The sequence below is a fragment of the Epinephelus fuscoguttatus genome, linkage group LG9, assembly GCF_011397635.1.
Source record: "Epinephelus fuscoguttatus linkage group LG9, E.fuscoguttatus.final_Chr_v1".
Taxonomy (NCBI): domain Eukaryota; kingdom Metazoa; phylum Chordata; class Actinopteri; order Perciformes; family Serranidae; genus Epinephelus; species Epinephelus fuscoguttatus.
Genome location: NC_064760.1, coordinates 32,345,404 through 32,367,695, shown reverse-complemented (window position 1 = coordinate 32,367,695; position 22,292 = coordinate 32,345,404). Strand labels below are relative to the sequence as shown.

Here is a 22,292-nt window from a genome sequence, read left to right as displayed (position 1 = left end):
TTAAAAATTCCAAATCACTCCTTTAATTCCTTAACTGTTAGTCTTTTAAACAAACAAAAATGACATCTTGTCAAATTTGACTTTCAGATTAAAGGGTAAATTGAGCATTTTTCCACCTAGAGCCTATCCTCCTGTGATTTTGTGTCTAAGTGACTAATGGGAACAACAGTTTTTGAAATTGCTCAATACTGAGCAAGACTGTGGTGAAAACAGGCTGCAACGTAACCACTTGGGAAATGTTCTCACTGTCAATGTCCACTAAAAGTGCTAGGTTTTGTCACTGACAGGGTCAGATTGTTATTCTTGGTGCCTGACATTAGAGTTGATCTTTTTGTTAAAGAGTAAGAGGGAGTACGATCCTCTTAGTTTAACCAGAAACAGCCCTGAAATTGCCACCACCGAACCCACCAGGCTCCTTTTAAATAAACATTAATTTTAGCACATATAGAGCCAGCATATTTTCAGATCCAATTGGGTGTATTAGGGTTTTTTTCAACTAAACCCTAGTTGGTGATTGTTGGAACAGTGGAGAGAAGCACCAAGACATGGTTTTATGAGAGATATTATCTTTCTGTTTACTTAAATGAAGTGTGTTCCTTGATGATAGAATTACTATTTATTTGAATGGAGTCTGGTGAGTCTGGCACTGACGATTTTGGGGCTGTTTCTGGTTGAACAGAAAGAATGTTATTATTTAACAAAAGGTTTATCTCTGTAGGGATCCATTTCATTAATTGCCATATACTTATATTAACAATCTGAGCCTGTCAGTGGCAAGCATTTTTAGTGGACGTCCCCTGAGTGTTGACATTGCAGTCTGTTTCACTATGCCGGCTGCAGTGCTCTCGCTCAATATTAGATAAGTTTCAATTAATGTTCTTCCCATTAGTCACTTAGACAAAGAAACGTGGGACAATAGGGAACAGGTTGAAAAATATCAGACTTACCCTTTAATAGAGTAGTCCAGCAATTTAGTTTTGCAGGTTCACAACGTTTTAATGCTTGTAAGAGACACATGGGAAATTAAACAACAGTCAAAATCAATGCAGCAGAGGTCAAGATATCCTAAGCTGTACTGATGAGTATGGGTCAAGCTCCAGAAATGCTCGATCCTACATTGCCTATAATGCAAATTGACAGTGTTTTTTGTTAGACTTCCCCTGCATGGTAACCAGTCGTGTCTTTTAGACTTTGAAAAGTAAGCTTTCATTTACATTTACATTTACACCTGATGACATTACTATGACATCATCATGGTCAATTTCTCAGACTTGAAAAAGCTCCTTCAGAGCCACGGGATACACTGTGTTCACAGGCTAAGACGTACTGACCATGATGAGTAAACTGAGCTTTACTGTATGTGTAAAATAGGTGGAGTTGCTTCATTCCACAGTTCTATCTGTGAGTATCGTCACTCATAAAGTGTGTTTGTGTTTCTAGGGAGATGATATCTTGGACAGGAGCTCGGAGCTCATCTACACTGGGGAATTGTCATGGATCTATCAGCCGTATGGACGCAGTCAGCAGCGAGTCTTCTTCCTCTTTGATCACCAGCTGGTCCTCTGTAAGAAGGTAGTCTCTCTCTCTCTCTCTCATTGTTTACTTTCTTTCCTTTTTGAAGACCTTGTTGGCTGAAAACAAGCTGATAAGCTAAAACACACCCTAAGCCTTTGCTCTTCAAAACTGTGTATCACATGGCTGGTGACGGAGACGCCTGAAGACAATGTGACTTCTTCAACCTTACTCGAGAGCTGCAAATAGATTACATAACACCTTATGAGACGCACCAGCCCTCAGTGAAGACACGTTCAAATCCTCAGCACCTTTCACAAAATGGAGCTGTGGTAGTTTGGGCTCTAATGCACCGAGGCTGTGCTCTCCTGTCAGACGGATGTTCACGCTCGGCTAGACTCGACAATACATGCACACGGAGACACAGACACAAATGTGGACGGACACTTGCACACAAACACACACGGAGGCTGGAGAACTGCATCATCATACGCACACACGCGTGTACACACAGAGATGCTGTAATTTTGCCATTACACAGATAAACACAGAAAACATTAACAAAGACACACGGCTATAATGTCTTTCTGTTTTTCTGTCCTCCCATCTGTCCTCATCTTCCCTGCTTCTATCATTGTTGAACATCTTTGACTCCAGAAATGAACTCCAGATCTTGTCCACTAAATAAACTCTGCTCTAAGATGCACTAAATTATACAACCTAGTCTTTGCTCCACACATCCTTCCCCAGCATCCTCAGTACAACATGTGTAATGGCAGTCCTCAGGGTGTATTAGTAACACGTTGCATATAGCCCTCCATTTTTTCCGCTCATCTCTTCCTTATCAGCACACAGATGCAGATTTGTCTCTGCACGCTTATTAAAAGATGCCCATTCTTGTTTTTTCTTTTTACCTTGCTTGACCTTATGGAGTGACTTGATGTTATTCTGTCCTGAGGCAGTGGTCACAATGAGGATTTTTTATTATTATTTGGCCATCTTATTTCCGTGAAGTTACATAGGGTAAGGTTACTTGTGGTTGATGGACTGCTGTAAAGCTGGCGCAGTTATATTATTCTGGTGATTATTTAATCATCAGGAATGTGAGGGTTTGCTTTTTTTTGTCTTATGTATTAGTAAAGTGAATAACTGTATTTTGGACAGTCAGATGTCTAAGAGGTGTCACCTCTGGTTTGAGAAAACTGTGATCAGACATGTTGCATTTTTTTTAACATTTTATAGTCCAAGAATTAATGAGTTAATCAAAAAATTATTTGGAGATTAACCAGTGAAGAAAATAACTGCTAGATGCTGCCCTGGACTGGTGTAGTTGAAAAATATGACTTAATTATTTATAGTTTTTTTGTGTATTTAATGGGCTAACCTAGAAGCTGAAAGAGAGACTTAACCACTTTTTAAATTAGCAGTTCTAGTTTCAGATACTGGTGTGTTTCTGTATTTCTAATGTGTCTTGTACACTGAGGCTGTGTGCGAAATCATTCCGTATCTACTGCATAGTGCACTATATTTATTGTCCACCATTTTATTCGAGTGTGCGAAGTCTCAGTAAGTTTATCCACTACGTAGTGCCCTCAAAACTTCCACAGTGAAACAATCTCACAAAGCACTGCCTCGTATTTAACACTGTACATGTGAAAATTGTTGTTGAGTGTCTCTACAGCTGTCACTGATAGTGCAAAATGATGATGATAAGTAAGTGTCTGAAATTTCCATTTATTGCTCACTTTTGAGTCACTGAAAGTCCAATATATAGGGAATAGTGAATGAGTGAACACGGGAGTGATTGCACACTGCATGTCTAAGACACCTAGTTACTGTGGTGGTGTTAGACTGCATGGAGTAGACAGAATATTAGAAAAACACTTCTGGATACAATGCGGTACAATAGAGCTGCAGATATTAGTCAGGGTTTTGGATTGTTGGACAGTTGTGTGAGGATATGACATCATGCTTGCCAACTTCCGATTTTCCTGAGAAACTCCTGTTTTTTTTTTTCCTCCCAGGGTCACAATTCTCCCTTATTTCTCCCGATTAATGATGAATTTTCACTCCTTTTTTTTCTTTTTGTTATGACTACCTGTTTGTGACACTGTATAGCATGGAACCTCCCACAACTGTAAAAGCCTACTGTTTCCTCCCCATTGGCGCTTCCCTCCACATTTATCAACACTCCGGGGCCAGAGGGGCACCCGAAAGGCCCAGATGAGTCAGGCACAGTTGCCTGTGGACACCTCATCTCCGTGCTGACTGTGTTATGCATGTGTGGGTTTGAGGGTGTTGGGGGGGGGGTTGGGAACCAGCTTGCCGTCTTTCGTCATGACAGGGTAACGTTACAATGATCTGGATCGATATATCGGTTTAATGATCTGTGATCCAGTATCATCAATGCAAAGTGAAAACATCAATTGTCAGCTTTAGGATATGCCTTTAATTCCCATGGCATGTCTGTGTCACCATTTCCGTCCAAGCACACCTCCTTCTTAAACATTCAAACAGTGCTAGCAGTCTGGTGCCAGGCAGACAATGGTAAGCAGCCAAGAAAAAGACTGAGAGGATATTTACTGATATTGTCTCATATTGATCGCAGGCCTGTGAATTGAATCAAATCAAAATTGTATCATTGCAGTCTTTGTGAGATCAGCAAATATTTTATCATTGTCCAAAGACTCAACATAATATCGGATTAAGATGAAACTTGTGATTTACACCCCTAGTACCCAGCTGTCCTCCAGAGGCCGTGAGCCTCCTGTTCCACCTCGCTTACTCGCTTACAAATCCAGGACCCAAAGGTGTGGGCCAGGAAGGACAGCCGGCTGTAGGTCCCTGGCACGGGACAAGCTTACGGCCTTGGCCTCCTCCTCTTGGTGCTCTGCTGGAGTACCAGGGGCATGAACCAAAAAAACTAAACAAAACGATATGTATTTAACATAAAGAATAGGATTTTGCAATACTTATTATTTTGTAATTTTAATTATATTAATAATTAAAGTCACTAGAATTCAGGAAACAAAGTCTCTGGAACTTAAATATTACTGGAGGAGAACACCAGAGAATCCTGCCTATTATTGAGGTCTCAAATTCGGCAGATATGTGTAACATTGTGCTCAGGGAAACTGGGATGGACATTTTTGCACATTTTCTGACCAAGTGATTGATCAAAAAAATAATCATCATGAAAATAATCCTTAGTTGCAGCCCTGTGGTCCAATACAGCAAAACCAATAACAGGAATCTTGTGTGAGGTGTAATCAAAAACTGACCATTACAAGCATCACAATGATGGGATTTTTTTTTTTTTTTTTTTTTTTTGCAGCGTTGTTGTGCATTAAATTTTACTGCCGTACCTAATAAACTAGTGTATTTGCCATTGTTGAAATAGCACTTTCTACCTTTTATGATATGTCAAGCAGCTTTGCAGAGAAATTTGGCATCCTGCAATGTGTGTGTAGAAGGTGTTTGTATGTTTGGGCAGCAGATGGAAAGGGTTGCATAAGGCAGACTCTCAGGATACCAAGGGAAGGATGCTTGTTGACACCTCTAAGGTTCAGCACACACACATGCACAGGCTAACAGACGTTCCCCTCCTCCTCTTCCCCAGGATCTGATACGCCGGGACATCTTGTACTATAAGGGCCGCATCGACATGGATCGCTACGAGGTGCGGGACGCTATAGACGGGCGCGACGACGACTTCAACGTCAGCGTGAAGAATGCCTTCAAATTGTGCAACAAAGACAGCGAGGAGATCCACATCTTCCTGGCCAAGAAGCCAGAGGAGAAGATCCGCTGGCTCAGGGCCTTCCACGAGGAGAGGAAGATGGTGCAGGAGGATGAGAAAATCGGTTAGTCACGCACCTCTCTGCACCTCCCTGTTTGGAAAGCATTAGTTTTATTCACAATGGCCAATGGAGCTCCAGTTACATGTTGCATTTGCTGCAGGACACTGTGACTTTCTTTAAGCACAAAACATGAATTCCCTGTGTAATGTATGCAACAGTAAAGCCATAGCTGACATGCTATATGCACAACATAGGACACATGGTATTACTGGGATTAAAGTAGGTTTTGCATTTAATGTAAAACTTAAAAATAAAAATAAAAAAATAAATAATAAAATAAATAAGTAAAAATAGTCTACTGTTTGTTGTTTAGGTTTTGAGATCTCTGAGTACCAGAAGCGGCAGGCAGCCATGACAGTGAGAAAGGTGACCAAACAGAAAGGTGAGGCAACAAGAAGATATCAGGTGATTTCCCTTTTCTTTTCCTCGTTGGTGTGCTCTGTCTTCTCATCGCTGTTTACTCTTTACTTCTTAACCTGCTCTCTTTTTTTACTTTCTACACCTTTTTTTAAACATGCCTACTTTGTTTATGAATGGACCTAGACTATCTGTGTACTGAGTAAGCTAGAAAAGTCACGTGGATTCATGTCGTCTCGCTATATTACTTTCAATATTTTTCCTTTGAGTTAAATGTCTGTCGGCCGTCACACAAGGATGATTTGATATGAGTTGTAAAGCAGCTGTTAAGCATCAATGAAAAGACAGAGGGCTGTTTGCATGAAGTATTGAGTTTAAAGGGTGATACCGGTGTTCATGACATGTGGGTCCTGTGTCACGCTTGTCTCGAACAAATTTCACACCTCAGACAACTGTTTGCATTTTTTCTTTTACTGAGTTAGGGGGGTTGTCGGTGCTTATTACTTCAATTCACATCCAGAATGTCAAGGTATACCCTAAGCAAAAATATTTTTGGTTTATACTTACCTCTGATTTACACAAGTGTTTTATAGGTGATTTATTTTCTTTCTCCTAGTTCAGGTTCTGTATACAACATTTATAGCATTAATATATATATATATATATATATATATATGTGAAAATGTAGGGGAGTTATGGAGTCACGCTACCTCTTTATGTGTTGTAATCTGAGCTACTCTGTTCTTTGCTGAGGTAGATGGTCTGGCTGTGCGAATATGTTAGTGCATGTGAGTCCTGTGCGTATGCCACCGGCCAGCTAACCGCCACCGCTCTGCACTGTGCTTACACTAAAAGGCTTCACAGCAGAAATAAACATGTTTACAGCCTGGTACAAAAAAATATATTTTTGATCTCTATAGCTAATTTCCCTGCTCAAGTGGGGAGGGGGTATTTTTATATAAGTCACCCATTTACATTTTATTAAGGCTTAAAATTATGCATAATTAAGTAGGGCTGCAACGATTAGTCGACTAATCGATGACTAATCGACTATTAAAATAATCCGTGACTATTTTAGTAGTCAACTAATTGTTTGAGTCATTTTTCATAGAAAAGTACTATAAAAGTTTGCCAAAATACTCTTATTGCAGCTTCTTACGTTCAAATATTGGGAGCTTTACACACTCTCCCATGACGGTCAACTAAAACCCTTTGGCGTGAGTATGAAACAGGACATAACATGACATAATTTTGGGGTTTGGGAGAGACAGACCGACATTTTTCAACATTTTAACACATTTTTCGATAAAATGATTAGTCGACTAATCGAAGAAATAATTGACAGATTAGTCGACAATGAAAATAATCATTAGTTGTAGCCCTATAATTAAGGGCATGGCCACTTTGGATGACCATTTGCAAGAGGCAGCAGCTGTAGTCTGAGAAAAAATAACTTCATTCACTGGGCCAACTGCCGGCAACTTTTAAGGTGGAACATTTACTTGTTATGTTACTCAGTGTGTAAGTTGATGACGTGAATCCATCAACACACCTTTAATTTCAGTATGAGAACTTTGACCGTTACTTTAGTTTTTATTGTCTCTCTTTGATGACATACACTTTTAGTAATGTGTGGATCTTTAAGCGTTTAAAAATATGTATTATGTGAACTGCCTATATCCCAGTCCTCACTCGGAGAAAAAAGAAAGCGTCGTGGAGTGTAGTTCCTGTGGGCTCCGGCAGCAACAAACCCATGAGCTTGTCTGAGAAGGACTAAATGTACAAACCCGAGAGACTCTCACTGCAGCCTGTTCTGTTTTGTTCTGAAAATGTTGGCGTGCAGCCTAATTCTTGGGACAATAAACGAGGTGCAGACTTCCCTCTGTGTCACTGGTGATCAGGAAATACAGTGAGTGCTGGACGGAGCAGTGAATGACAACAACGCCGCTCACACAACTGTTTGCGTTGGAAATGCTAAGCAGACCTAGGGTCTAGGTACCATGTCTGAAGGGTTATCTTTGATTCCAAAGGTACCATACTGAAAGTGTTTGGTGGAAATGGGGCTTATGAATCTGATCAACCTCTTGCTTCTCCTCAGCTCCACCTCTTGTCCAAATATGGCCACTTCTGACTTTAATAGTGCAAATGGTGACAAAACAGGAGTCCACAAACCAACAGGTGACGTCACAGTGGCTACGTCTGTTATTTTCATAGAGTTTATAGCGTAAAAGTGTACCCACTTAGCACTGTTAGCTCTTTCAGCACTTGTTGCCTTTGTTAGCTAGTTGTTTGTGCTGTTTGCACCATTATCAGCTAGCCACTGGCTCAAACACCTCAATGTTGTCTGCAGACAACCTCTAAATTATAGACACGTTCCGAATATTGTGTAGAGCTCCATTAATAACAGCATCTAAATTGTAGAACAAGTAGCCTTTACTTTATATTGTGTAATCCAGCACAGTGGAACATTACACCATCGGGGTAATCATGTTACTTTGACTAATTTTTTAATTTAATAAGTTATATTTTAAATCCAGAAGTATCAGAATACTGTTATCTCCGACAGCTTCCACCTATCTCGGTAACAGAAAAACATGTCAAACAAGTTCATCAAGGTGCTCGTTCCTGACAAACCATCAGACAGAGGACCCACATGTCCAAAACTGCTGGTATCATCCTTTAAGATTTAGCCATTTTAGTGCTAGGCTAGATGTTTGTACATTTACCATTACTGATGTTCTTGCTATTGCCAGTTTCACAATAAGCATGTAACCATCCATTAAGGTATTAATTAACCAATGACCACTGCTGGAATGTTCTCTCTGACAATAGGATCCCTGTAGATGTCTGTCAGAAGTATATGTTGTGTGTTTCTAAGTGCTGTATGTGTACATGGCTGGCACAAGGTGAAGTACTCTTTTGAATTTCAGATTCATTTATAGATTTCATCTTGAGAAAGAGGGCCATGTTGTATGGACATGGTTTGAAAATGATAAAGGTATATGCATTAGAGTTCTCCTTAGAGCTAGCACAATAAGATGCCATGGCAACTGCTAAGCAGCATTGGGAGGTGTTGTGATTAACGTTGGCATTGGAGCATGCAGTCACAGTCCAATCTGTTTACAAGCATTATCTTGACTATCCAAGATAAACAGGTTCCTCTAACACAAATAGATCAAACCCTTCTAACTGCTAAAACAGTGTTTGGCAAAATATCCCCCCCAACAAAAGACACTGTTCCTCATCTTTTCATTTTCTTTTTCCAAGATGCCATGGCAACTTTTGAATATTTCATCTCCAAATATTGATTGTATCTAATTTTTAATTGCACTAGCATAGTTGTGATGCTTGTAGACTGTAGCTCAATGACATTGTAGACTGTAGTTAAGTGCATATTAACAGCTTTCTGTTGGCTCTATTTTCGCCACTCTTGTGTTCTCAAGTGTCGAGGGTGCTATTCAAACAAACGCGCTGTCAACAAACATAGAAGAACAATGTCCCTTGTCCCAATGCCTGGTTTCATCATTGTATCCGATGTAATCTGTTGGTTCTCTTGTTTGCCTGCTACAGAGTTTGATTGAATAGCATCTTCAGTCTCCCTTGTGTCATCGCTATAGCTGAATTCCACTTTCCTCCTAATTCAGCTGTCATCATATGATCATGTTGTATCATATCTCAGGTTTAATATGCAGGAATGTTAGCACTGGAGGCTCATTTTGTATGTCTATGTGCCTGTTTTCTTTGGAAGCATGACTCGGTGTTGTGTTGTTGTGTGTGTCTGAGATACATTACTGACAATGTTTCCTGTTTGCTATCCACCTCCCTTCTTTTTCTCTCGCTTTGTGCCCTGCACTGCCTCTTTGTCCCCACCCCTCTCTCCCTTCTTGCTCTTTTTGCACCTGCCTTCCTAGGTGTAAACAGGTGCACGCCCCCCTCATACCCGCCCCCCCAGGACCCCCTCAGTGCGGGGCAGTATGAGGTAACGGAGGACATGGCACAAGGAGAGGTTTTTGAATTCAGTCAATCCAAAAGAGGCCAGGCTCCTTTCTGGCAGAATTTTAGTAGATTAGCTCCATTTAAGAAATAGAGATACACAGACTCTTCTGAAGGACCAGCTATTTTTCTTAGAAGCACTAAACACTGGATGATCATGTCCCCATGATGAAGAAAAATACGAAAAAACATACACATGAGACTTTTGAAATTAAGGACCATTGTTAATATAGATTGGAAGCAGCAAGAGGACTGAAGACTTGGATTTAAAAAAAAAAATTGAGAAAAAAAAATAAAACTTTACAATTCATATATGTTAGTAACGTTCTTAGTTATCACGCCTCTCCAGCTGAGTCAACCATCATGAACTCTTTCCCTCGGATTCTGCATCATCACGCCATCTGAATGTCCTGGAGTTATTTAGATTGTTATATTATTTCATTTTTAATCCATCACCTGGAGAGAAACACAAGGCCAAGCCAGGGCATTCCTAGTCGTATGATTGTGTTGGAGAGAAAAAAAAAGCTGAGATCTTGCTGTGCTGCTATGTGAGATTGCGTGTTGCATTCTTCTGAATGTGAGATTGAATAATGACAGGCCTCAGCCACTGGCTGTGGCGTCTGAAGGACCCATGAAGCTCGACCGTCGACGTCACCTCTGAGTTAGATCCATTCTGCCACTGATCACAGACCAGCCAGGCCCATCTCTGCTCTACTGATGTCTGGATCTCCTTCCTCACTCTCAGCGCTCCCATGTTCCTCTCCCTAGCTGTTCACATATAGTAGCCCTCTCTTCACCACGTCTGACGTTCGCAGTGTTTCCCTCACTCTCCGCATCCCTCTCTTGTCCTCTCTATCGCTCTACCCACCTGCTCAGCCTCTGTGAGTCAGCGGCTCTCAGAGGAAGAGCTTCATTCTTTTGGAAGCCTGCCATTGGCCATGATACGATGGGTCAGGGAACAAATCAATAGTCGGAACATCAATAGAATATTTACATCTTTTCACCAACCACTTTTGACAGGGTATTCATAACCGATCACGCCGAGGGGCTGTGGGTTGCGTTTGACGAGAGAGCTCGCCGCTCAGATGAAACAGCTGGGAGCAGGAGATAGGCAGGCCGCGGTCCACCTGCCTTGTGTCAGAGCCCCTCCCCCACTCTCCCCAGAGACCACCCCTGTAGCACTGTGCTGGCAGCTCACTGGGTGTTTGGAAAGAGAACAGCCTACCTTCGAAGATCCGCTGAGAGCTAAAAAGTGAAGTTGAAGCATTTGGCCAAGGTCTAAAATAATATCTCTTTTTTCACGTCAGCTGTCAAAGAAGAAAAAAAACTCCCTCAGCTGACTTAATTATTTTGCATTGCTCACATTGTGAAAAAAAAAAAAAAAGCACAGCACATTTTCAGTTTGAGGAGTGCATTTTGACGCAAACATGCGACAGCGTGAGAAATTAGAAAGATCCCTTAACCAGCACAAGGGGAAACGGTCAAAAAGATGGCAGAAATTAAAAATGAACAGGACAACCATAGCAGTCGGTTGTGAGTCAGCACTGAAAGAGAGTACACTGCAGAAGTGTGAGCCAACACCATAGGGAGGCAGAAAGGTGAATTTAATCTGTAGCATGCAGGTGTCCTCTGACAGATTCATGCATCTCTTAAGACTGCAGCTTCAAATCTTGGCACTCCTCTCCCGTTGTTTTCCCAGATCTGATCCATGTTCTGGCAGTTAGCTCGGCACAGTTTAAGTGATTTACAGAGGACTGTGGGCCTGATCAGATTGATTTGTTTAATCAACAATGTCCCCGAAGCTGCTGTGGGCGAGATCCTGCCATATGCTACTTCAACAGAGGTGTTAGAGAAGAGAAGATCTACTGCTTTACACACATCATGAAGGTATATTCTTTTTTACAGTTGGAATGTAAGTGACACATGTCCATGGTTTGTGATCATATTTTGACCTCAGAAGTACATTTTGTGTTGACTTATATCACCTGATGGACAGTACATATACAGTATGACAACTTTGTGCAATGTGATATATCATTATATATCTTCACTATTCACTACAACGTGATATGAAAGAGTTATATATCGTTCTATGTCATTTGTTTGCCTTCTTATAGGCCTTATAACCTATTGGAGAAAAAAAGACCTTAGACTTGCTTTGTATGTTGTGTAATTTATGTTTTGTTTCAGTAAAGAAAGTTGAGAAATGGGTGAGTTGGCTGCTGGTGTCTGTAGAGATGGCTCCCAGTGAGATTGTTTTGGAAGATAATTCCCAGGTCTGGCACAGCAAAAAGATATGGTTCCCAGGCCATGATAACCTCAGGTCCCGTGCTACGCCCACCCCCACTCCCTCAACCCTGCATTCCCCTGCTCCACGCCACCACCAACATACAGACACAAGCACGCAGGCACACACACACACACACACACAGACATATAACCACGCGCACTTGCTGGCCCGTTCTGCTGCGGAGAAGAGAGATGCTATCTAACAGTGCCTTCCAGCATTCCACTAGTGATTATCTATTCAGTTTCACAGGCAGATTTGAATTAGTCATGTATTTTCCCTTCAGTGTGGGACTTGCATCTCTCACTCTCTCTCTCTCTCTTTCTCTCATACACACTGGGAATTCCTCGTTCCCCAGTGCATGAGACCCACTCGGACAGAAACTTAGAGGTCAGGGCCTTTTCCATATGAGTAGATACTGTGCTGTCTGACTGAAACACACCGTATGATGTTATATCACACATACATAGCGGTAATTTTATTGCACAAAAAGAGGTTAAATCTAATTTCAGACGTTTAGAAACCACATAGAGTTCCTTTATTGTTATCTATTTAACATGCTGAAAGATGGGTTCATTTGAATATATAGTAGGAAACACATTTTCATTAGTCAAGTTAGGTTGCACTATTCAAAGTATATTATTAACAGTGAGTTATGAATCAAAAGAAGAATCATCTATTTTACCTTTATCAGCTACACACTGTAAATAATGTAAAAAGAACAGATCATATATTTGGATATTGGTATTTTGCGTTGGAGACGAATGTTGTTCCAGTTCTAGCGTGCGGTAGACCTCAGTACCAGGTAAAATGCATGCTCGTGGCATCCAATATTTTGCATGAGACTTTAGACAACTCTTAACAGATTGTTTAGTTTCATTTAACTTCCAATGGGATTTTCTTTTCTTTTCTTTTTTTTTTCCACACCGCGGAACCATTCATTTGTGAGCCCGTACCATCTCACTAAAGGGAGTTCTTTTCTCTGTCCACCTGTCTCCTGCTCACTGCACAGTACAGGTTGTAGCTTCTGTTTTTATTTATTACCAAGCAGAGGGGAGCAGTTTCCCTCACTCTGAATCAAAGACTGAACTGTTGATAGGTGAAATGAAAGGCACTAATGCTCTCTTTGTCCAGATATATTGGGCACTATAAACTTATTTTAAATCCTTACTTTGTTTTTTAAACTCCAGTCTGCACTGTCATGGTCCAAACTGCTGGTTATTGTTATTATTATCATTATTATTATTATTATTATTTTGAACGCCATTAACCGCTGAGGCAAAACGGGTATGATTTTTCTATGACAACAGTGAACCAAATAGGAGTTAGCACTGATCATGGGTGTTTGTGTATAGATTTGTAGTCGAGCAGAAGAGCTGAATAAATGAGAAACCTCTCGGGATGAGCTAAAAATAAACATAATCCTGAAGACACACACACACAGCACTTCATTGCAATTCATATCATGCTCTTGTTTCTACTTAAGAATTGATTCTTTGAAATACAATGACTTGACAGTACAAATTAATTCCTCACTTGTATTTATTGAATGCAGTATTAAATAGTTACCATTTTGGCCACATTGTTAAAAGGGTGTATATATTGGTTTTATTTTTCTTATATAATTATCATTCTGACCTTGTACTGAGAGCTGAGCGGACAGCCTTCTGTGTGGAAGATTTTATTTCTCTCTCTCTTTCCAGTCGTCAAACCAAGACAGCCAACTTAGCAGACTGTCAATTGGATGCATCAGAGGTTGCTCAGATTTGTGTAATTCCTTTTTATTCCAGGGTGTACATGAGCCGCTAACAGCGTTCACTCACATTTAGCATAGCAGCATCTTCAGTAGGAACTCCTCAGCAGTTGGTTCTGCAGTCCTGTGTTGTTTCAGAATAGTCAGGGTACAACAGAGTCTTCAGTGAGCCATATATTGATGTGGTGTTCAATGACAACAAGGTGAACAGAAGACTGACATCCCACTTTTGGAATCTATCCATTGTATATTACCATCTAGTTTGAGGTCTGGATTTTTGCCTATCACAGAACAATTTTACTCACAGTATCCATATCCTTTGTCACCATATGCAAACATATGTCATTTTGTTTTCTTGCTGGCCTTTTTGAGTTTGATTATTTGTTGTAGAAATGAAAAACCTGAAAAATAATGCCTATTCAATCCAGAAACTGTGAATGGGAGAGTGGAGATGTCAACTGTATGTACATTATATGTTTTGATGTAATCAGAAGCACTGGGAATATGTTGTACTTCGCTGTAAAAAATAAATCCATATCTGATATAGCTGTACTTTTGTTGAAAATAAAACCTCTACAGAACTGCGTGTCCAGGCATCGATGTGTAACTGGGAGCATTGTGCCAGGTTTCCTGTTTTTTGACATCATTTCCTGTTTGTAGGCCTCTCATTCCCAACTGCTGACACATTAACTCCTGGAAGCATTACTTAAGAGAGCTTTAAGGAAGTAAAAAGACAGGATAATAACGTCATCGGGCCAGTGTTTGCAAGTCACAAAAGAAGAAATTCAACAAACTTGCAACCACAAATTGTAGCCTGGAAATAACTATGCTGTAATCAATAAGTAATGAGACTTATGCAAATATATTTTTCCCAGTTGGCCGTGCTGAAGTGTAGGCTGATCACTCCGCTTCCTAATGTTTTGAAGTCCACAGATGCAAGAGTGTTTTTCAGGCAAGATCTAAGGCACCCTGGTGCGATGCAGACACTGTCTCCGTGTGTGTTTGTGTGTCTCTCCAGTTGTGTCTTGACGTCTAAATGAATAAAGTGAGACTATGTGTGATTATGTAATGTTACTTGTGAGAAGGACAGAACTAAGGGTGCTGCAAAGAGGCATTAACATATGTTCAAAACTACAAATGAGAGGCATCAAATTTGGACAAGCGCAATAAGCAGTGTTACTGTGGTCTCTAGTGGTCAGTCATGGTGTTACACTTCCCAAGGACATGACAGAGTTTCCAACATGGAGCCCTTCATGAGTCCTGTGTGTGACAAAGAAGCTTCAATACAACCTGAAATATGCTTTTAAACATAAAGGGACAGTTCACCCCAAAATCAAAACTATATATTTTTTCTCTTACCTGTAGTGCTTTTTATCAGTCCTGATTGTTTTGGTGTGAGTTGCTGGGTGTTGATAGTATTGGCCATAGAGATGTCTGCCTTCTCTCCAGTATTATGGAGGTAGATGGCATATCTCTCTGGCCAATATATCCAACACAAAACAATGTAGATTGATAAATAGCACCACAGATAAGAGGAAAAATCTGTATTTTTCAATTCTGGGGTGAACTGTCCCTTTAAGCTATTTAATAAATACATCTATTCATAGTCACAAACTTCAATCTTTATGTATAAATAATAAAAACAAGACTTTATAGCAGTGGGACAGCACAGTGATCCTCGTGTGAGTGTTTGTTATGTTGCCCTACTTTCGGAAAAAGCCAGAGATTAATATTCCAGTCATGAGTGTAAAGCAATGAGGTAAAAAAAAAAAAAGTCACTGGCCATATATTCTGATGCTAAGATGAGCATCACATGAGTTCAGAGGTGTCGTGCTTCAGGTAGTTCCTCAGGATCAGAGGAACGTCCAAACTATCAATGGCAGGCGCTTTATCGGCAAAGAAGAGGTATCTTCGAATTACCAGCCGAGTCTGCGACATCAGTGTTTTGGGGCAAACTGGAGCAGAAACAGACAAACAAATGCAGGTTAACATTTTTGACACATCTCGTCAATGCTTACTGGATCAAACTATAATCAGTGTCTCACCTCTCTCTTTGAGCAGCAGAACCAGAGCCTCATTCTGCTTTGTAGTCTTGTCAATGATCAGTGTAGGCAGATACACGTCCGCCCCAAAGTCTATGAGAAGCTGGATGTACTCCACCCCACAGCCATAACGCAGACACACCTCAAGGACTGTCTTCGGTTGCTTTATCCTGGCCAGCATCTTCTCGTCTGTGCAATTGTAGTTGGGGTTGGCCCCGTGGAGAAGGAGCAGTTTGAAGCAGTCCAAGTGTCCGTAAACAGCTGAGATATAGAGGGGCCCTCTGCAGGCTGTGGCATTGGAGGCCCACTCTGGGACTTTGGGCCTGACGTCCACCTCGGCTCCGAAGCGCAACAGCTCTCGCAGCACATCTACATCCCCCTCCCGGGCTGCAGTCAGTACCGGGGAGCAGTTGTTGTACTGGCTGCCATTAGGATCGGCACCGGCCTTCAGCAGAGCAACCACGCAGTCCAGATGTTTCCCGCTAACAGCTGTGAACAGAGGCGTCTGGGCCTTCACATCCAAGCTGTCAATCTGGATTCAAACAGCAACACACAAACATGTTGGAAACATTCCTGACAAACTGTCATTTCTATTCGTTAATGTGCACTCTGTATCATAAAAGATGCTTTAATTGATTTTGTTTGGCTGTAAACACAACATAGACAAACTGTTACCTCTCAAGTTAGCAAAGAGTTCCCTATTTACACACCCACATGACACTAATCAAAATGAGAATTTATTTATTTAACCAATGACTTTAAGTCCAATGTTCACTCCCTTGTTAGCTCAGTTTCAATCTTTACACACTCCTGAGGGAAATATCCGGCTTTGTAACGGCTGAATGATCCACTGTTTCCCTAACTAATTGCAGCCCAGTCAACAGTACAAAATGTTGGGATTGCACATCTCTGTAAACAAAAGATATGTTACATTTGTACATTTCACAGTATCAGATCAACATTTCTATTAAGACGTAGTTCAAATTACATGTATATGAGCTGAGTTTCTCATTAGGAGGAGACCTACGCAAGACAGCTGCCATGCAGCAGACCACTGTTTGAGACCAGTGACATTTCCTGCTGTGTTTGTGCCCACAAAACCGGGTATTTTTTTTTAACCCAATGTCAGCACATTTCCAGCCATGTTTGTTTTAACAAAACTGGGTATTTTTTTTTACCTAATGTTGGGACATTTCAAGCCTGTTTGCTGCAACAAAACTGGATATTTTTTAACGCAATGTCGGGACATTTCCAGCCATGTTTGTTGCAACCAGTCCGAGTATTTTTTAACGCAATGTTGGGACATTTCCAGTCGTGTTTGTTACAACAAAACTGGATATTTTTTAACGCAATGTTGGGACATTTCCAGTCGTGTTTGTTACAACAAAACTGGATTTTTTTAACCCCAAAGTCAGGACATTTTCAGCCTGTTTGTTGCAACAAAACCGGGGATTTTTTAACGCAATGTTGAGACATTTCCAGTCGTGTTTGTTACAACAAAACTGGATGTTTTTTAACCCCAAAGTCAGGACATTTTCAGCCTGTTTGTTGCAACAAAACCGGGGATTTTTAACGCAATGTCAGGACATTTCCAGTTGTGTTTGTTACAACAAAACTGGATGTTTTTTAACCCAATGTCAGGACATTTCCAGTCATGTTTGTTGCAACAAAACCTGGAATTTTTTAACACAATGTGAGGACGTTTTAAACTGTGTTTGTCTTGACAAACCTGGGTATTTTACAGCACAATGTCGGGATGCTTCCAGCTGTGTTTGTGACGACAAAACTGGGTATTTTTTTAAAGCAATGTTGGTATGTTTCCAGCTGTGTTTATGGTGACAAAACCAGGTATTTTTTAATGTAGTGTTGGGACATTTTCAGCAATGTTTGTTACAACAAAGGCGGGCATTTTTTTTAATGCAATGCGGGGCATGTCTAACTGTGTTTGTGGCAAAAATAAAACAACGTGAACAAAAAAAGATACAGTCACTTTAAGCCAAAATAGGATTTTTTCCTAACCTTAACCAAGGATTTTTTGTCTACACATAAGAGAGTGTTAACCACAGCACTATCAACACAAAATTGAGAATCCAAATGTTAAGAAATGTCAAGTTCAACATATCTGCTACATATGAAATGTAAACATTTTATCATATTCATGGTTTGGAGAAATGTATAATGCCAGCATTTATTCTAGCGACTGGGTTGCTATATGTTCACACTGTCCATCTGCTGTTTATCACTGGTCAAGTAGTGTGAAGTGGATTATCAGAGGTTTTTTTTTTTTTGCCAAAAACAGCTGCCTGCTTCTTTTGGAAACAACATTGGTTATGAAATACTAAAACAAAAAACTAAAAGGCACTAAAATATTCTGTAGACCTGAGGTGAACTGCAAAGTTGGGTAATAATCTTATGAGGGCATGTCACTACCAGTGACTTCTTTCATATTACACTTTGCCATTGGATCCATTGTTCATTTAAAACATTGATTAGTACAGCTTCAGTGCTGTAGAATGAAGTGAAAATCTAATTTCTCACTCTTCATTTTTAATAGATGAAAAAGACCTGCAGGAAGAGTCCAAGAACCTTTCTGGGTTTTTAAACGAAATGTTTGATGGCTGAGTGCAGTATATAATTTGGGTTATTAAAAAGAATACTTATTTCCATTACACCCACCAGCAGGCACAGCTCTCAAACACCCATCTCACCATGCTCATCTGAAAACTCTACAACAAAAAGCTCTCTCTGTATCTCACCTCTGCACCGTGCTCCAACAACAACTCCAAGCACCTCAGGTGTCCCAGAGCAGCAGCAGTGCGCAAGGGGGTTACTGGGACCCCCCATCCGCTTCGAGCATTGATAGACCTCCTGTAGCTCTCCTGAGACAGGAGCTCAGAGAGCAAAGTCACATTGTCACTGCTCACGGCATTGTTCAGGGCCTGACACTGTTCGTTGTCCTCATCCTCCTCCTTAGGCTGCAGCATGGAAAAAATCTTCGAAATGTCCATCAAACTCATGTTGACAGCTTGGCCCAGAACCATAATGTAACCCCAGGCTGGTGCAAGTCAGAGCCCTTCCATCTGCAATGGCAGAGAGAGATGGTAATGCACCCAAACACACACACACACACACAGCAGACATACTCTTGTCATATTTTGTTAGGCATGATTTTTATTTCAACAGAACAAATTCCTTCATGAAAATTAAAGACTGGCATTTCTCAACATGACAGTACAGTAAGACTATGGAGTTTGTTTACAAGACACAATTACTGTATGTAAGACAAATCACATTAACACCACCTACGTAGATATAATGTGCACTGCTTCAAAGCCATACATGTATGTATTTTTTACCTGTAGACACAAAAATGAATGCTTCTCTTGTACATGCCCACAGAGTTTGCTCAGCAGAAACAAAGTTACATGTTTTATGTCAACAGCAATGAACTGGAACTTACTGCAGCAAGACACTCACCTCTACGAGTTGCTCACTGAGGTTATTTCCAAGATATCAGTTTTAAAAGTCCATAATAAGTCACGTGGAAGAGAGAAGGGCCGAAATGTCCTCAAGGAGTTTGTGATGCTTCCAAAGGAACTGTGAAATGTGAAAAGTGCAGCATAGTGTGTGTGTGTGTGTGTGTGTGTGTGTGTGTGCGTGTGTATGTTGTGTGTGTGTGTACTGGGGGCCAGAGCTCCTTTCTGGGGGGTGGGGGCTAATTTTAGGCCACAGATGGGCCTGGCTAAACTTCCATTCTTGGAGAGTCAAGGCTCAGGTTTATAATTAGAAAGGTGATATGAGTTTGACACTCAGTCTGTGATTGGTGAGTGTGTCCTCAATACAAACAAAAATGAAATGGAGATGGCTGTGTCTCTGTGTCGCCGTACACGGAGAAGCCTAATTCACCACATTTTTTTTTATTTCAGCTTGTCAAATAGGCCACAACTGCACTGTTGGGTTTCCCCACTGTGTAAATGCAAATTATCACTGAGAAAGGCCGTTAGTTTGCCTGCATGTGCCCCGCTATCACCCTGCTTCCCTGATTCACACCGAGGCAGCCATTTCAGTGTGTCAGCTGCGTGACTGTCAGAGGCTTTAAAGGAGCAGCCAGTCAGCTGTTCCTCTGCCAAACCCTCCCATGTCTTCAGACTGTCCCATGTTTAGAAGGGAGGCTGTGACACACCACATTCTTTCAGCAGATGGCACAAGAGTCCAGATTCCTGGCATTGTAGGAATACATGAGTAAACTTTAATTATTTATTTATTTGAGCACACAGACATGGAACAAACAAATGTGGGTAACTTAGATTTGCTTTTGATGCAAACTTCAGGAATCCTGAAAATAAGACTATTAACCAACTGTACAACGACTATTCTGTTTACTTATTTATGCAGTGCATTGTAAATGCACTTAACATTTAAACTGCAACAATTATTAAAGATTAAATGTTGGAAATTAACATCTTTTACATTTTCAAAATCAGAAATCTAAAAAATTCTAAATCTAAAATCTTGTTTTAATGTCTATTTCTGGATATATTCTGACACAAAACAGCACTGAATATGAAATACATCACTTGGAAGCAATGCACTGATGTTGCCATATATGATATTGTGCCAAAAAGATGAGTACGTGGATGTAAAATGGAAGAATGGACATTTTATACCTTCCCTCTAATTGATAATATTAAAAATATGATTGCAATTATCATAGTTTTATTTGAACCTCACTTTTCTAGAGAAAAAGATGGTTCAAGGGGAAGAGTACATATGTTTTTGTTGTCTAAGTATTGCACATTTTGTTTTTTATTATCTTTGTACTGCACATTTTATATTTGGTATTACACATTGTTTTTGTATTTTTAATCGTGGTTACTGTCCTGTTACATTTTGCTGGACATCCTCTGGTGTACATGGGGGGAAATTGAAAAAAAAAATTATAACCTTAAAAAAATACATAAACCAATGAATTACATTGGAATAAATCAAAAACACGTCTATGTGCTTCCCCTTGCAGTGCACCTGTCGACCACCAGATGGCGGTAGTAGTTCACTGATGGCAGGAAGCGCAGCTGGCGCAAACACTAAAAGAAGAGGGCGTATAAACATAAAAGCCATGTTCCCATTGACCTCTGTAGCTCGTTAACTCGTTTCATATTTCACTCCCAGTTGTCTGGTGTTGCGAAACTCTTGGTTTTGGGTACTGGGACTCATTTAGCCATTAAAAACTGGACCGCTGTTTAATTTGCAGGTGACGTCACTAAGTAAGTTACGATACCCTTTTAAAACTGATCCAAACTGTGCTGTGCTTTGTATAAACATGGCGGAGGAAGAGGAAGAAGCCCTAAGGCGCTACTGTAGAAGAATGATACATCGTGTCCGAGACAAACAGCAGCAACTCCAGTCCTCAGAGGAGGACAGAGGAGCCAGGAGGAGACAGAGGAGCGGCTGTGAGAGACAGCTTGTACCCGGGGACGAGTTTAGACATCCCAGAGAATGTAGCCTCCCTCTCCCAGACTGTACAACACCACAGAGAGACCAAACCTCCCCCAGTCTCATATGTCAAGGTCCCGGAGTCCAGCCCGTCCCCCCTCAGCTCATCTCAATGCTGAGGCTGAAAACTTTCAAGGAGGACATGAGGCGGGTCAGATGACGCTCTTGTGTGACTCATTTCTGCCGTGGGGGCTGTAATCACGATAGAAAACCCTGCACAGATTCTGCAGTTAATGTGTGCATGTTGTGTGGCAGGCTGCAGAGGTGGAGCTCCATGATCCCGCTGTCTGCTCTGAGTGTGTGCAGGAACAGGCTTCTCTGGCCTTGACAAGTTTTATCAGGAGGAAGGAGACACAACTGCAGTCCCAAACACTGAAGGGCAGACTAAACACACACTTGAGCTATGGAGTAAGTGACACTGTCAAACTCTTACAAGCTCTTGTGTTTCCAGCTGCCAACTAATATTTGAGTTAATACGGCTGATCACATTAATTATTCACAGGATTAAAATATTAATCTATGTGTTGCAGGAGTGTGGAGGCAGTGGGAGTTGGTGCAACATCTCTCAAAGCCCTCCGATGCCCCTCACTGGATTTGGGAGGAACTACTTGGTGGAGATGTGCGGGTCACAGCAACCTGAGGTTGCCTTAGCAACACCTAAGGAACGTGGAGTTACCCTGGCAACAGATGAAAGGAGGGGTTACCCTGACAAAAACGCTACAGGAACTCATTTAGCAAGACCTCGCTGTCCTTTTTCAGACAGATAGCTGCAGGCATGATGGGCGCAGTATTAATACAATGACAGGGATAATGTTGTGGCGGAGTCAAACGTGTTCCTATCTCTTTATTTTGACACACAGACTAAACCCACCCATTTGCCCAATAAACACTAATCCATATGCTGATGGTGGCGTCCTCGGTTGTCCTGCTTGGCTACAGCTGTGTTTATGTTCACACTGCCTGATAACACAAATGTCTAGCTTTTGTTTTTGGGT

General features: G+C 41.0%; 3 protein-coding genes across 9 annotated transcripts in view; 2 read left to right on the top strand and 1 right to left on the bottom strand.

The window, feature by feature from the left end:
• Positions 1-13,923, top strand: part of LOC125894878 (rho guanine nucleotide exchange factor 9) — a 49,655-nt gene extending 35,732 nt beyond the window's left edge. For 6 of the 7 annotated variants that reach the window (XM_049586534.1, XM_049586531.1, XM_049586532.1 and 3 more), the window contains 4 exons: positions 1,441-1,572; positions 5,132-5,375; positions 5,686-5,754; positions 9,641-13,923. In XM_049586534.1, the coding sequence (XP_049442491.1) occupies positions 1,441-1,572; positions 5,132-5,375; positions 5,686-5,754; positions 9,641-9,816 (621 nt within the window). In that variant the 3' untranslated portion in view covers positions 9,817-13,923. Of the gene's footprint in view, positions 1-1,440; positions 1,573-5,131; positions 5,376-5,685; positions 5,778-9,640 lie in introns of all 7 variants that reach the window. The other variant, XM_049586533.1, reaches the window with a different exon arrangement.
• An 858-nt stretch (positions 13,924-14,781) lies between these two features.
• LOC125894882 (ankyrin repeat and SOCS box protein 12-like) lies at positions 14,782-19,461 on the bottom strand. The gene is made up of 4 exons (XM_049586544.1): positions 19,282-19,461; positions 18,561-18,884; positions 15,808-16,336; positions 14,782-15,717 (listed from the first exon to the last, which is right to left on the bottom strand). The coding sequence occupies exons 2-4, from the start codon at positions 18,843-18,845 to the stop codon at positions 15,572-15,574; spliced, it is 960 nt and encodes a 319-aa protein (XP_049442501.1). The 5' UTR covers positions 18,846-18,884; positions 19,282-19,461; the 3' UTR covers positions 14,782-15,571.
• A 1,450-nt stretch (positions 19,462-20,911) lies between these two features.
• On the top strand, positions 20,912-22,177 carry LOC125894883 (uncharacterized). Its single transcript, XM_049586545.1, has 3 exons — positions 20,912-21,448; positions 21,553-21,705; positions 21,828-22,177. Exons 1-3 carry the CDS (start codon positions 21,125-21,127, stop codon positions 22,062-22,064), a joined length of 714 nt encoding a protein of 237 aa, XP_049442502.1. The 5' UTR covers positions 20,912-21,124; the 3' UTR covers positions 22,065-22,177.
• The last annotated feature ends 115 nt before the right edge of the window (positions 22,178-22,292 follow it).

Coding starts and splice junctions, on each gene's coding strand:
- LOC125894883 (XM_049586545.1), top strand. CDS start 21,125: ATGGCGGAGGAAGAGGAAGAAGCCCTAAGGCGCTACTGTAGAAGAATG. Junction 21,449..21,552: donor TCAAGGAGGACATGAGGCGG/GTCAGATGACGC, acceptor GTTGTGTGGCAG/GCTGCAGAGGTGGAGCTCCA. Junction 21,706..21,827: donor ACACACACTTGAGCTATGGA/GTAAGTGACACT, acceptor TATGTGTTGCAG/GAGTGTGGAGGCAGTGGGAG.
- LOC125894882 (XM_049586544.1), bottom strand. CDS start 18,845: ATGGTTCTGGGCCAAGCTGTCAACATGAGTTTGATGGACATTTCGAAG. Junction 16,337..18,560: donor TGTTGGAGCACGGTGCAGAG/GTGAGATACAGA, acceptor GTTTGAATCCAG/ATTGACAGCTTGGATGTGAA. Junction 15,718..15,807: donor TCTGCTGCTCAAAGAGAGAG/GTGAGACACTGA, acceptor TTTCTGCTCCAG/TTTGCCCCAAAACACTGATG.